Source organism: Astatotilapia calliptera, chromosome 4 (genome assembly GCF_900246225.1).
Source record: "Astatotilapia calliptera chromosome 4, fAstCal1.2, whole genome shotgun sequence".
Lineage (NCBI taxonomy): Eukaryota > Metazoa > Chordata > Actinopteri > Cichliformes > Cichlidae > Astatotilapia > Astatotilapia calliptera.
Genome location: NC_039305.1, coordinates 18,613,885 through 18,629,566, shown reverse-complemented (window position 1 = coordinate 18,629,566; position 15,682 = coordinate 18,613,885). Strand labels below are relative to the sequence as shown.

Here is a 15,682-nt window from a genome sequence, read left to right as displayed (position 1 = left end):
CAGGTCCTTTCTTTATTCTGGAGACTTGTTGTTGGAGGTTGCTGTGGTCTGCTCTTAGGGGCGCCAACCACTTGTTGTGTGACACCTCCTTCTCACAGATGTTTTTCCAGTATTTGTCATTTTTAGCTCTTGTTGGGTCTGCCTTGGTGCTATTCTACCCTTTTACCTGAGAGCACACCCTCAATGGATTTTTGAAGAGCGTTTATTCTCTTGGCCTCTGCTTGTCTGGTATATCTCTTCAGTCTAGTGCCCAGAGCTATGCCTCAGCCTCTGCTATGAACATCTTGTTGTACTTTTTTTTTCATTCTGCACCTGTCCATCATGATGCCCTTCTGCACCTCACTTAATTGACTAACATCCTCCCGCACATGTTCTTCATGCTGAACTTCCTCTATCTGAATCCTTGATCTCACTGGGTCAGCTCACTTAGTTGCATTCCATCAATTTGATCTTCTCAGTTCTTGTACATATCAATGTGTCCCAGTTTCTCAACACCTAACACGGAACCTGTTAAGCCAGGCAATGTCCCTTGAGTACCCCTTGCCCAAGGTAGGCTGGGGTAGCATGCAGGGCCTAGCTTGGGGATCCTTAGTGAATGAATCCCTGGCCAAGATTCAAAACCACAAACCTATTGTTCTAAATAAACACAAGAAAGTGAGTTTGGCAAAGACGTTACGCCTTATATCTTGTGACAAAATGCAGAGTTGGGATTAGTTAACACAATGATGTATTCATTATTCATTATTAACCTAATAAGATAATTATACTCTGTGTCGGCTGTTACGTTTCCTTCTTGTGAGTTATGTGCGTTAGCATTTAAATAACGTTACTAATGATTGTCATTTGAATCTTGTTTTTGAAACATTGTCTTTCCAAAACCTCTAGACTGTTACATGCTGTGTGTGTTTGTTCATAAATGTGTGTATTTACACTTGTGTGTGTTGATCTGTGAAATTATCTATTGCTGTTCAGTGCCAGAGGCTTTAAGGAGCAGCTCCTTCTGTCCAAACCTGTTATTCCACACAGCCGGCATAAGAAGCACTGCGGAGCAACAACACCAAGGCCACCCATGCACAAAACATTGTTACCTCACCAGAGCACATGAACTGTCTCTATAAAAAAGACTGCGGTAAATGATAAACAGGCTGTATTTATTGTGATTTTACTTCTATGACTGAAACCACACGTTTTTCCTTACCTCTCTCATTTAGTGGAAGAAAGATGTTTTGGGCAACCCAGACTTTAGTTCATATGATGTTCACAGTAATAATTAATTTCATAAGAAGGTGCAATGGTAAAGATGCTGACATTGTTCATATCTGTCATAGGGGCATTGTTTTTTAATCCATCAAGTTAAATATCACAACTATCCCGCATACTTTTCCTGTTAAGTGCTTGTAATTGTCAGTGCAGTATGCTGACTGCTTTTTTAGAACTTCAGGTAGTGTTTTAAATTCAGTTTGGGGTCAAAAATCTGTGCAAAAGTCTCAACATATGCCTCATTTCTTTTAATACTGTCTTGAATTTGTCTTGGTCTGCAGCAATAGTTCTCCAGGTTTTGTTATGATCAAAGTTTTTCTTTGGACAATGGCTGCTTTTTACTTATTGTCAGTCCAATCCTTGTACCGCACCATTTTAGAGGAATTTTTATTGTTGTTGTTTGTTTTCTGTGAACACTGACCCCAGAATTATCCAAGCATCAAAATGTCACCTCAACTCAAGGGATGAACAAATTTTAAATTGCATCTTTTTAGACTCTTTGTTATTAGCAGCCTCTTGCAAAAGCACAAAAGAAGAAAAAAATTGCAAAGCAGGAGGTGTTGGAATTACAGAAACAATGTTTTTACTTGTTATACTTTATTTTCATGTATGTTTGTGCATATACAAATTGCACAGCACTGTAGAATATACACAAATACGGACAACACGGACATCTTTGAAAAAAAAAAATGTTTCTGCATAACTGGCTAGAGAACCAAATTAAGTTTGACTTTAGTCAAAGAAGGAAGATGAATAATCAGGACAGAATTACTCGTCAACCTGTTAAAAAATGATGGAATCATGGATGTAAATGCAACACACACAAAAGCTAGTCTATCCCATCCGTAGAGATTGAACATGTCTGAATAGTTCTCTGTTGTTTTTCTTCCTCTGTCAGATGTTCAAATAGCGGGTAGCTGTGAGGCTGCAGCTCAGAGGCGAGGACCTAAAAAGGAGTGTCGTGACTCAATGATTCATAAGACTGAATAATTCAATCGCTGGATGCATGTAGAGCACTCCGCCCCTGCTGAACCCGGCACTCCACAGACCAGTCGCAGATTTTCATGTAAACCTCTGTAACACTGGCTCACATTATACACAGCAAACAAAAAACGACAGATTGCTCTAAGGGTCAAACGTGTTATTTTCCTGTTGTTACAGCATCATCATCTTTACATAACCTGAATTCTGAGGTATTTTTTGAGTACTCAGGTGTTCAGCCTCAGAAAACTGTGTGTGTGTGTGTGTGTGGGGGGGGGGGGGGGGGGGGGGGGCTGATTCAACAGAAGGCATAGTGATGCCTCCAGGAGAATCTGACCCATGATAATTCAGTGAATCACAGAGCCTTTAAATGAGTCCACCAACTGGGAATTGAAATATGAACCCACTCTTCATAACGCTTGTCATGGCTGGATGAATGTAATGCTGGGGGCAGCAACATGGCATCCAACAACGAAGTGGGAATCACATCAGTTGTATGAGGAGGAGATATGTGTGTTATTGTGGATGTTCACTGACTGAGACCAATACTATAGGCTCACAGAAGGAGCTCAAATTAACCTTTTTTATGCAGGGGATTCATGCGGATGTTTGGAATCACGTGCACACATATCTGTCTCTGTAGGAGGAAGGATGGTGGACTAAAGTTTATCAGTGCTAGAAGAAGCTCACGTTTTACATTTTTAAACATCCAGAATTATTAAGGTAGTTATAAGTAGAGTAAAGCAGGTGGTCCTCTACATGGAAACATCTTTTTCACTTTATCTTTGCATATTTAAATCACAATTTAACTTCAATGTAAAAGCAATGTACTTCTTGTGGGGGTAAAGGAAATACCTCACTTTCCTTCTATAAGAGTTTGCCTGGATACAAACCAAAAGAGGGAGCAGGAGAGTGGACGTGCTAACCTTAGTGGTAAGTAGGCCAAGTAAGCATTTTTTTTCTCCTTGGGATTCTCCAGTGAGGATGAAGTCATCATCTCCTCTATGAACTCCCTCCTTTCTCCTGTTTTTTTTTTTTTTCACATTCTTCATTTTTACAGCTTTCAAAATTTCGCACAGATTCAGAGTCACTCAGTGGATTAATGAAATTGTATAAACTCTTTTTATACATTTTTATTACTTTCTATGTTAGCTTTTTTTTTTTTTCTTAATCCAGTTTCTGCATAAGTTGTCATGAAAATCCTGTGCAGCAGGTTAAGAGATTTAAAGCCTGGCAATTACAAAAAAAAGATCTTTGTGTATATTTTGTCAAACACTATTGATACAGTTAGTGATGAACAAATTGGGAAAAACACCACCTCCTGTGTGGAGGCTTAAACATTTTTACTAGTTGAAATGTGCTGATTAAGCTGATTCAGTTTGTAATCATGGGCATTCAGTTCCCTCCAGTGTTCACATGGATAAATTGCAGCATATGGTTCCCTGTATTTATTAAACCTGTAAGAGAGTTTGCTCTCACTGAGCCTTAACTGTGGCTGGAATTAATGTACATGAAGGCGTGTTAGACATATGGGTCACATATATATGAGACCAGACCACAGGATCTGATACTGTTGACCATACTATTTTCCCTCCACAGACTTAGAAATCTGTTTATCCCAGGTTAAAGGACATACAGTGATGTGTAAAGTGTTTTCCGTCTTCCTGATTTAATTTTTTTTGTATGTTTCTCACACTTAAATGTTTCAGATCATCAAACAAATTTAAATATTAAATATTAAAGATAACACAATAAACACCAAACTTCAGTTTCGTAATAAAGGTGTTTATTAATAAGGGGAAAAAATCCAAACACTCATGGTACCATAGCAGTTCGCCATTAAAATAAATAAATAAATAAAATATTTAAAAAGAAATCTGTATAGAATATCTTTTGTATAATGTTTTATAGGGTTTTTTGTAACTCTAATTTGTAATACTATTTTTTGTAAATTTATTTTCATTCTTATCCTTTTATATGGTTTGCATGGTACGGGTGGCATTATCTTTGAGATGACGGAGGTCAAACATTTTGTTTTTCCGGCGTTTTACTGAAAAAGAAAAGACTTCGAGCCCCACAATGCTTTGCGTTTCCAACATGGCGCCTCCCATATCTGCTTGACTTATGTCAACAAGACCGAAACGCCGCTGAAGGTAAACGGGGGCTTTATAAGGACACTAACTAATAATACATCGACAGGGACGATGAAAGTGTTGTTGGCTGTGTTAAAGCAAATCCACAAGCCAGCTCTTTGCACCGGTAACCCGCGCTGTCTGAGCTCCGGGGCCACCAGTGGCCTGTTACCTCTCGGGGATGAAGCTCCAATGGTGGGCTCCAGCCCGGAGCTGGTGCAGAAGCTGCGCTCGCAGGTGGAGGTGAGGACGGACTTCATCACTGAGGCAGAAGAGGCTGCTTTTCTGCGGGAGCTGGACCCAGGCCTGAAGAAGAAACGCTACGAATTTGATCACTGGGACGATGTAAGTCAGGTTCATTGTTGACTGAAACTTTAGGAAAGTTGAATGTATTGAATATTTAAAAAGGTGTAGGTGAAGGTGGTTTACTGCACTGTGATTAGAAGTGATTCTGATAGTTTGTCTAACCCAACAACGTTTATGAGGCAGGATAAAATATTAGACACACTTCTGACAGTAATGCAGTCCAACACCCCCCCTATGACCTCAGTGATAAACAACATAAAGTACAGTAGTTCGTTTTTAACTGCATCACAGAGCTATAGCTGTATTCACACCTAACACTGTCACTGATCAGTGTAGTTGAACTGTTTTCTCTTCAGAGTAACACAGGCTGTGAGACCGACTTTGTTTTTCCTGCACATTTAGGCAATCCACGGGTACAGAGAGACTGAGCGTCTGAGGTGGGGCGCGGCATGTGAGGAGATCTTGAATCGGGTCCGATCTACAGCATTTCCTGAATGTAGCCAGCTCCTCGGCCCTGTGCACGTTATAGATTTGGACAACACTGGCTACATCAAGCCCCACATCGACAGTGTCAAGGTGGGTTTGCCAGGATTTTTGCACAGTGGCTTTCTAAAAAAAAAAGTTGCACACATGGTGATCTTACTCGCTAACTTTTTCCAGTTCTGTGGAAGCACCATTGCAGGGTTGAGTCTGTTGTCTGACAGTATTATGCGCTTAGTGAAGGAGGACACACCCAGTGAATGGCTGGATCTGCTGCTTTCCCGACGCTCCCTCTACATACTGAGGTGCTGCATTTGCCTCATATCTGTCTTAATGTTTCCTAAATATGACGTGTTTGAGATTTTGATTAATACACAAGGCTGAATGGTTATAGTAAAGAAGCAGCTGTGGCAGTTTGCAATTAACAAAGGTTCACCCTGTCCTTTTTACACCTGTGCAGGGACCAGGCCAGATATAAGTTCACTCATGAGATCCTGAAAAATGAGGAGTCTGTGTTCAACGGGCAGAGAGTGCCTCGACAGCGACGCATTTCTGTCATCTGTCGTAACCTTCCAGGATAAGCTCCAGCTCTAATAACAGCAGCAGATCATCAAGTCCAACTTTGAGGTTTCTGCCAGTGATACTCATGGAGATATCAAGGCTAAGATCTTTCAAGTTTATTAGCGACTATAAATGTGTGTGTTTAGAATGTTTATTGGACGTGACGCTCTTCTGGTCATGCTGTTGAAAAAGACTATAAATTGATTCAATTTAAATGGCATTCTTCTAAATTTGCACTGGATCTTGCCGAAGACGTCGGATTTAAACGTATCTGAATGTTGTTTTCGGTTCACCTTTAAAATGTTGTTTCAGATTTGTGTATTTATACAATAATTTCATCACTTTGTTGCGCTTTTCTAATTCTGTATAATACAGTCTCTTTGTGAAACATTTCCAATGTACCTTAGCAAATAAAATTATGATCTTGAATGTTTAAAAACTTTTAACTGAACACTGTGTGAGAACTCAAAAAATGGTTTATTAATGAATATAATTAGGAACAAATTACACAAATACGCAGCTGGACAACACTTGGAGTGAAGTGCTGTGAAACAACAGCACTTTACTCCAATTCTTTAAGTACTGACATCACTACACTAACATCTAATGTTCTAATTGAAAACAGTGTGTCCTTCTGCTCAATGGTTTGCCTAAAAATGCACTTTAATGTTTATATTGTTTATAATTTCCCCTAGGGATCAATAAAGTATTCTGATTCTGATCAACTGATCAACATGTGCTGCTGCCATCTAGTGGCAGCAGCACATCTTCTCTGATAAGGCAAATTCATTGCAGGAGGAACCGCACTCTATTCGTTGATCCTAAATGAAAGGGATCAAGACATAAAGTACTTAAACATGACTTCCTGGGCAACCCTAGTTTAGACAAATACTCCTTATGTACTTCTTTAGTCTTTTAACACAGGTAAAGAAGACTGTACTAAATTATTTATTTTATTGTAATGACTGCATATGAGTTGGGTTTCAACACACTGATGACACCACAGTCGGGGAGTCAATATAATAGTATATTGCAGAGAGGAATGGGGATTAGGTCTCATTCAAAGACATGGTGGTTACAGAACTTCTGGGCCTGGGATTAAAAGGTAAAATGCGTCTTTAAAGACGATGTCTGTGATGTGCTAATTATCATGTTTATATTTTTCAAACAGGGGCTCTAGACGCAGGCTGTGGAGGAGCTTCCCGGGATGCCCTGACCACTTCTTCCATACCCATGTGATTTTTTTTTTTGAATGCTCTGTTGCATGTTGTATCTTTTATCTATACCATCCTTCAGGTTTTATTTTGTCTTTTGTTGTTCATGGTCTTTCTTCTCTTTCCCAGCTGGCCAAGGCAGATGTTTGTTCTTCTCTGAGTGTGATTCTGTCTCACATATAAACCTAATGAAAGGGAGTTCCTTCTCTCGACTGTTGCCAAGTGCCGGTTCATAGGGTGCTTTGTGATTTTGGGGGTTCTTGCTCTGATATTGTAGAGTCTATCCTGGTTTGAGCTGGTGCAATGCAAATATATTTCAATTAAATTGTATTTATATTGTGCCAATTCACAACAACAGTCACCTCAAGGCACTTAATTTTGCAAGATACAGTATTAGAATGAAACCCTAACAATCACACAACCCTCTATGAGCAAGCACTTGGTGACTTAGGGACAAATTCAAGCACAACCAGGCTCAGGGAGGGGCAGCCATCTACTGTCACTGGGTGGGGGTGAGAGAAAAAAAGAAGAGAGCGAAGAGAAAGAGGACAAAAGGTAAACTACAGGAGTGATGGGCAGAGTTTAAGAATTGCTAATGACTAAATACAGAAGTGATGTATAAAGACAGACAAGTGAAAAGAGCAGCTTGAAGAAGAAGCACTCAATAGATCGAGGGAAGCCTCCCAGCAGCCTAGACCTATTACAACACAACTAAAGGAGGATTCAGGGGGTCACCTAATCTAGACATACCTATATGTTTTGTCAGAAATGAAAGTTTCTAAACTTCCAAACTGGGAGCTGGTCTCCCAGAAGAGAGGTCTGATAGCTGAAGGTTCTGCCTCCCATTCTATTTTCAAATGTCCTAGGGCCCACAAGTAAGCCTGCAGTCTGAGAGTGAAGTGCTCTATTGGAGTGAAATGCTACTATGAGGTCATTAAGATAAATGGAGCCAGATCACATAGGTTCATAGATAGATAAAACTGGGTATCATCTCCATAGCAAAGAAAATGTACCCAATGTTTTCTAAAAATATTACCTAATGAAAGCATGTATAATATAAAAAAGTACTGGTCCCATCACAGAACCCTGTTGAACTCCCTGAATAGCTTTTGTGTGTGAAAAGAGGCTCCTCGTTCACATGAAAAAACTATAATCTACATGTGTGATACATGTGATTCACTACAGTACTCTTGATACCAACAGTGTGTTCTAATCTCTGCCGTAACATATTTGGTCAGTGATATTGAATGCTGCAATAAGGTCTTGCAGGCCAAGCAGTTAATAGTCAAGAGGCCATAAGACTTTAACTGGTGCAGTTTCTGTGCCATTCTGCACTCTAAATCCTGACTAAAAGATTTTAAAGTAAACAATTCGTTTGAAAAATGTTCATTTAATTGTTTGACAACTACTCTTTCAAGACTTTTTGAAATAAAAGGTTTGAAATTGGTGTACAATAGAAGTGTTTTTGCTTCAAATCGCACTACAATCTATGTAAACTCACAAAGACGAGGAAGATGAGAAACCTCAGACAACACTGCACACAAATCACTTTTACATCCCTTTAACAGTATTGGCATTTTAAGTGCTGTACTTTTTCATCATTAAAATAATAAAGTTACTTGCTGCCTACCAGTTGTGTCAAAATAGTAGCTTCCTTTTACGTGATAAAGGTTATCCCAGGACAGTAAACAAAGCAGCAAACTAAGGTTTTGCAAAAGACAGTCTTAGCTTCCTGATAGTTATGCAAATGAGCTTTCAAAAATATTTGCATGCACCCTATTTCAGGGTAATCTTTGTCTTTACAGAGGGAGGACAAAATAAACAATCGATGCGTGTTCTGTGCCCAACTATACTTCATGAAGAACAAGATCCCAAAGTAAGAAGTGAATGTTAGTTGCTGCCATTTCTTTTTAATGCTTTCTTTGAATTATTTTCACTCTAAGCAACACACATACATATTTAGATGTTTAATGTGAAGTGTGTTTAATAAATCTGTTTATATTAAAGTACTTTCAGGAACAAGTGATTTGATAAACTGACAAAAAAATAAAACTGCCCAGTTTTGTCCTTAAAGGACAAAAGGGTTTTTTTAACATTGAAGGAGGTACAAAAACTCAAATCCTTACATAAGAATAGTTTTATTAGAAAAAAATTTCTATGCAAGGAATTAAAAACAAACAAAAAAACAAACAAAACAGAACTATCAGGTTTTAACTATCAGGTCAAAACAAAATTTTTCATTCAACATAATTTCATGGACAAGTCTGTTACTTAAAGGGAACCTATTGTACTATTCCTTATTTTCTGTTATATACACATTTTTTTCTTCTCTGGGATTTTTGATGTAAATGAGAACCCTGTAAAACAACTTTTTTTTTTTTTTTTTTTTAGGAGGGGCAGCCAATCAAAACAAAGTTAGCTTACAAGGAAGTGGTAGGCAGCTAAAACAAAGGATAAACTGCACTACAGCAAAGTGGAAGATAAAAAAATCTACATGTATATATTTTGAACTGGAAATCTTGCAAAGCAATTTTACTGTTTTAGAGTTCAAGAATAAAAATACAGAAAAGAAAACTGACAAAATAAGTCCGCTTTAAGGTGACTTCTGCTGAAGGCGGGTCTAGCTTCCTGTGCTGTGGCATATCACAGAACAACCTGTGCAGACTATTCTTCCATGGGTTTTATTGAAAACACTATAACCTTTGAACAAAAGAGGGTCAGTTTTAGCACTTCACCACTTCTACAACCACAACATCCCTCTGTTCCTTTGGTTATTCAGTGAGGTAGAAGTGCATTTTGTCGTTTATGTTCTTGCGCTCTGGATTGAGGCGCTTAAGGATCTGTGCCAGCACGTTGACAGTCTGCTCACTGCTCAGGCCGGTGCGCTTAGTCTGGAACTTCTTCAACAAGTCTTTAGTGGTCATTGGTTTACGGATCAGGTAGCGGCGGACTGCTTCCTCTGTCAGCTGCACATCACTGTGGGGTGAATGAAAAGTAAAGAATACAGTTTAACACTCATATTTACATTATATATCTATTGGTGTATTTATGTTAGCCTTCTGAATCGTAAGACAAGCAGGAAGAAATAACTGTGTGTCTATGAAACTGTATTGACGAAAAAAAAAAAACCTGGACCTTACCTTGAGCTTGGGGTGGATTTGCCTGATTGGGGTTGAGGTGTGCTCTTCCCAGAGGGAACAGGGCTCTGGGTGCTGGGTTCCATCTTAAGCTTTTTGGCAGCAGGTGAGTCGATGCTAGGACCTTGTCTCTTACCTGGAGACAAGACAGAGAAGACAAGTTTGTTTGGAATGGAATAACAAAAAGAGAAGATTTGAGAGTAGAAAGCTACTTGTGAAGGTCCTGCATATATCTACGTATGTACACTATACTGTGAACGTATGAGCATTTGTGTGGGCTTTCTGAGAAATCACCTTGCTCCAGCTTGCTGGCGGCAGCACGGAGTGTGTTCGAGGTGGAGGCAGAGTCTAAGGATGGAGTTCCAGGACGGCTACCAGTCCTGGAGCTGCCTGCAGAGCCACGGCCACCAGCACGTTTAGGAGGTGTGCGTTTCTTCTGAGATAGGAAGGAAAAGACGATAATTGATGAGAATGCAAACAAAGAATGAAAAATTCCAATATAGAATAACAATCCGCACTAATATGAAATACTCCAAAGCTTCAGCATTACAAAACTGGTCGCACACTGGTCGAGCCATTGTTTTATTAAGCAACAACGGTACTGATGTTAATTATGATAATGATAGGAAAATATATTACAAACTAATTTGGCTTAAAAAGAAATAAATGTGAATTTGTTCAGTTACGCACACTAACCGCCATGAACAGAGCAGAGGCCGTCTCTCCTTCGATGTCACTGTCATCTGAGCTGTCTGATTCTCCACTGCTGTCTGTGAAGCACAAGAACATAAATCTGACTACTCATACACACACATTGCTCACATATTTTAAAATACTCCATTCAACAGTACGTGTTGTGACTTTTTATAAATATTTTTTTACCTTTTTTCTTCTTCTTCTCCATTTGAACTGGGGTTTTCTTCCCTTCCTCCTCCTCTTCCTCCTCTTTTGCTTCCTCATCATTCTGTTTCTCCTCCTCACTCTCTTCCTCACTTTCAGATTCTTCATCAATCCCTACAAAAGGATAAATATTCAGAAACAATCTAAATACATTGATTAGTGAAAAACTAGACACTTCTGGCAGGTATCTGGCCATAACGTTCGTCCAGATGCGGAGCTAAGTTATATGAGACCTAAGTCATTTTCAAGATTGTGTCTACTCAGGTCACCTTCCACTCACCTAACTTTTCAATGCCTAAAATAAATTTTTTGACACTGTATGCATAAAATCATATGTTTGGGGGTGCCTGTGCCGCAAAAGATAGAATGGTGCGTCTACCAATCAGCATGTTGAAACCGTGAGTCGCCTGTGATGCATCCATCAGATTGTGTTCCTTTAGGGTTTGTATGAATGTGTGTGAGACTGTGTGAACATCCAAGTACACGTCCATTTACATTTACTGTGTTTTATAGCTTCACTTTTATTGAGTATTTTTAACAATAAATTGATCTGACCTTTAGGGTGTTCCTCTGCTTTGACAGGCTTTCCCTTTTCCGGTTCTTCTTCTGAGCTAAATTTGAAACACAAAATAAATGAATAAATAAAACAACAAACAACAAAAAAAACCCAAACATTGTTGATACAGTGTGAGTCTTTGTGTGCTACCGTGTAACGGATCTGACCTGCTTTCATCTGACATATAATCCACTTCTAGGCCCTCGTAGTCTCCGTCATCGCTGTCTTCCAGAGCCTCGTTGTCTTTACTCTTTTGCTTCTTTCTCTTTGCTTTTCCTTTCCCAGCATCTTTTTTTACCTTTGGCTTGCTCTCTCCATCTGTCCAACAAAGCCAAAGTGTTTGAAGGAAGAAAATCAAAAGATGAAAGCCGGAGACGTTTTACAATAGTCTCTTCTTCTTGTTGTGTCTTTCTCCTTACCGTCCCCCATACTGCTGTCACTGTCATCACTGCTCATCTCCAGCTCGTCCTCCAGGTCATGAATGCGCAGGTCACCCCCTCTTCCGCCCCCCTTCTTTTTCTTCTTCCCAGATTTTTCTCCTTCGTCTTCGTCTTCCTCACCCCGCTCCTGCTCTCGAAGACGTCTCTGAAGCATGATGCTAAAGTGATTCACCACCTTGTTCCGCCTAGAAAAACAGAGGGTGACTGTCTTAAAATCAAACAATTAACATCTAGGGTCAACTGAGTACTTATTTTTTAAGTACTCATTTTTCTTCATCACTTTTAATCCCAAACCACCCCCGTCCTTTCCCTTTCACCTGCCCCACTCCTCCTCAGCCTCCTCAGCAGTCAGAGTTCGGTGTTTGGCCTGTGGTGTAAAGTTGTACCAGCCGTGAACAGGAAAAGCCTCGAAAGCTCCATCGGGACACTGCGTGAAGATGTAGTAGGATGCATTTTCTGTAACGCCACCCTTCTTTATACCTTTGAACCTTAAAAAAAAAAAAAAAAAACATTCTTTACAGACATCAAGTCACCGAGATTTCTCTAAATAATAACTCTTATAATACATAATTTTATCTTGCATTACCAACACTTTTGGAGAGTAACTCAGAGGGAGTCTCTCTACTCACCTCTTGCCAGCTTTACCATTAACCTTGAGAATCCAGGGCTGGTCCTCCACTTTGAATTCACGCGTGACGATACCAAACTTCTTCCGACGAGCTTCCTCGCGCTGCTTTTTGCCAAACTCACTACCTGCTGCGCCTTCAGGGGTCTCTTCCTCCCCATATATCTTCCGAGCACTCATATCTCTTTCCATACGAGCCTGGGGAAAGGAGAAAGAGCAATGGAAAAGTGAAAAAAAAACAAACCCCAGCCTACTCATTCCTAAATTTATCACATCTTTCTCGCTCTTTTTTTTTGTTTAAGGCGAATAAGACTGGCTGATATTCCTTTCTCATATCAACTCTAGCTCTGTCATACTGAAAACCTAAGCTTTGTCTGTGAGGTGTAGTTAAAGTATGAAGCCCACCTGTGTCCATGTTGAACAGTTGACTCTGTCCCCTGCATTGAAAGCCATTATATTGTACTTCTTGCTAGTGTTTCTATGCAAAGAAAAAAAAAAGAAGAAGAATATAGTGAGTTATTGTGCAACATAACTGAGCTCAATTCATTTGCGTCACAATCATCTTCTAATAGTCATGCACATGCACGTCTTCAAGTGACACCTAGAATGACCAAAACACACATGAACACATGCAAAACAGTGACATAAGGCAAGTCCTGTGCACACAAATCTCTTTGGATATTTACATGTGTTACTCACTTGGGGACACGCACGATGTATTCTGTGGTTGAGGTGCTGCTGCTGCTTCCCTGTAAGAGAAAAAGTGTTCTTGTTGGAAGCCTGTCACATTTGAATAATGTGCACACCATGAAAGCCATGTCGGACCAGTACAGCTCAAAAGTCTTGAGTCTCTTCCTTTATATTTACAAGTAAAATGGAAATGCAATAACTTACTCAAACCACATATAAGGTAAAAATGGAGTTTGTACAATTGTAACAAACTTTAAAGTCAATATTTAGTATAATTTGCTTAATTCTTCAACACAGCCTGAACTCTCTTATCCAAGCTTTCTTGTCATTTCTTCCAAGATGTCTTCTGTAATAGTTCCCCAGGCTTCCAGAAGAACGTCCAAAGCTCATTTTTTGACAACAAACCTAATCAGACACTTAAAATCATTGCCAACCTGATTGGACAATGTAAAGAAGACCACAAAGGATCAAAGCATTTTCAAGGAAGACTATGGAGACAAATAAAAGCGAGAAAAGCACTGGAAAAAGTTAATATTTTTTTTGCATCTGCTGTCAATGTAGTTTTTAGAAAGAGAAAAAAGAGAGAGAGAAAAAAAAGGGAAACTGGAATTAGCCAAACTGAAATGAGCCGAACTGTAATGAGGTACAACACTGGATAATCTTTTGTGTTACCTGCCTCTTTCATGCTTGAATAATAGGTCAGTGTTAAGTGGTTGACAAACAAACCGACCAACAAAAAAACAAAAAACAAAAAGCAACTCCTCTGAAAATAATTAGGTGCAAGGACTGGACTGAAAATGAGTTTACGAAGCAGCCAAAGAAAACTCCGTCAGAAAGCCTGGAGAACTGTTTCCAAAGACCACTTAAAAATACAATTAATTCTGGCTACTTGGAAAAAAAACATGGAGAAATGAGGGATGGCTCAAGACTTTTGCACAACACTGTAGATTCACGGCATTAAACATAGCACAAGAGTGGATCAAATTATCAAAAGAAAATAAAGACATACTTTTGTGTTGTCAAATGAAAGCTTACCAGTGATGTCATGGTTGGTTGTCAGTCTCTGGATTTACGACACCACATCAACAGCTGCTTTAGGCGAGGTGGACACACCGTTACGAAAACAGAGTAATGATACTAATAAGATAATACATAATAATATATAATTCAGTCAGTTTGTGTTTATTTTTAACTCAGATTATCCAGCTGAGAAACAGAGAACCGAAAAGGTCTGTGAAGGTACGATATCCCTGCACGAAGACATTCAAATAATGCTTTATAAGCGTTTTCAGCAAGTTATGACAATTTTAGGATTAAAACAAACGCGGCAGAATAAAGGAAACCTATCCCCCTTCCATGACTCATTTGTAATATTACAAGAAAGACTGACTAAAGTTAAATTAGGCTAAAGTTATACGAAACGAGGTGTAACTGATGTTTATATCTTTGTACGTTAGCTTTAGCAGCACCACATTTTGCAAGCAGCTGTAGCTGCGGTCTGTAGCTAACTGTGAAAACAAGCAGGAACACTGTAAACTCATGAGACCTATCCATCTTCGACCAATGCAAAAAATATTGGAAATTAAAAAGACTAAATATGAAATATCGGCTCATAAATGATTATATACCGTCTTACCGCTGTGTGCACTCCAATTGCACTTGTTCCGTTTGCCTCTATGGTCAATAGGAAACATTTACTGTAGACATTGGTTCCTACCAGTCCCTTTGAAGGGTTCCGCTTGTTCCCTTGTATTCACCAGTTTATCTTGTTTAAGAGTTTCTTTCTACCACCCCACTACTCATCCACCGAGGAAAATATTTCCAGAAAGTGGCACTACCTTTAACGCAACATTTTCAAACACGTGTGTAAGATGATATCCACAATCTGCACTAATAAACTAGTAAAATGTGTGTTTTAGGGTTTTATTAGTTTTAAATATTCATTTTGTGAATAAATGCAATTTGCCTGTGTGAGAAGCAATTAAAGAGACATAAAATATCCCTCATAGTACCTGTATGTCAATAGCATTTAGTGTGTAACAGAGGATTTAGCGAGCAGTTTAATTCAACCCTGTTTCATTTATATTAGATATACATTATACACACACACACACACACACACACACACACACACACACACACACACACACACACACACACACACACACAATATTAGAGACAAAAGAAACCCAAGAATGTGTCACATGTGCTTGAATTGCAGGCTCTGACCATAACAAGAACATACCTTGACATGGGCCTTAGAACACGTGTACAAATTTGTCCTATATGACTTATCAAAACCCTCCCAGAAGTAACAAAACAAAAAGAGAAGTGTATTTTTTAAAATTTATCTTGTCAACTAGTAAAGTAGTATTGATTGTTGCCTTTACTTTCCATTAT

The 15,682-nt window shown here is 39.1% G+C and overlaps 2 protein-coding genes across 5 annotated transcripts; one reads left to right on the top strand and one right to left on the bottom strand.

Moving 5' to 3' along the window:
* Positions 1 to 4,254: 4,254 nt before the first annotated feature.
* alkbh7 (alkB homolog 7) lies at positions 4,255 to 6,171 on the top strand. Its single transcript, XM_026165271.1, has 4 exons — positions 4,255 to 4,718; positions 5,082 to 5,255; positions 5,340 to 5,464; positions 5,620 to 6,171. Exons 1-4 carry the CDS (start codon positions 4,446 to 4,448, stop codon positions 5,738 to 5,740), a joined length of 693 nt encoding a protein of 230 aa, XP_026021056.1. The 5' UTR covers positions 4,255 to 4,445; the 3' UTR covers positions 5,741 to 6,171.
* A 2,805-nt stretch (positions 6,172 to 8,976) lies between these two features.
* Positions 8,977 to 15,000, bottom strand: gtf2f1 (general transcription factor IIF, polypeptide 1). 4 transcript variants are annotated; one of them, XM_026165267.1, is made up of 14 exons: positions 14,919 to 15,000; positions 14,318 to 14,371; positions 13,292 to 13,341; positions 12,998 to 13,070; positions 12,597 to 12,790; positions 12,285 to 12,455; positions 11,947 to 12,152; positions 11,695 to 11,845; positions 11,527 to 11,582; positions 10,954 to 11,085; positions 10,762 to 10,841; positions 10,366 to 10,507; positions 10,075 to 10,207; positions 8,977 to 9,910 (listed from the first exon to the last, which is right to left on the bottom strand). In XM_026165267.1, exons 2-14 carry the CDS (start codon positions 14,327 to 14,329, stop codon positions 9,706 to 9,708), a joined length of 1,605 nt encoding a protein of 534 aa, XP_026021052.1. In that variant the 5' UTR covers positions 14,330 to 14,371; positions 14,919 to 15,000; the 3' UTR covers positions 8,977 to 9,705. The 4 variants fall into 4 exon arrangements, with proteins under 4 accessions (XP_026021052.1, XP_026021055.1, XP_026021054.1 ...); XM_026165270.1 differs by having other exon boundaries at positions 10,768 to 10,841; XM_026165269.1 differs by having other exon boundaries at positions 14,911 to 14,993.
* Positions 15,001 to 15,682: the final 682 nt, after the last annotated feature.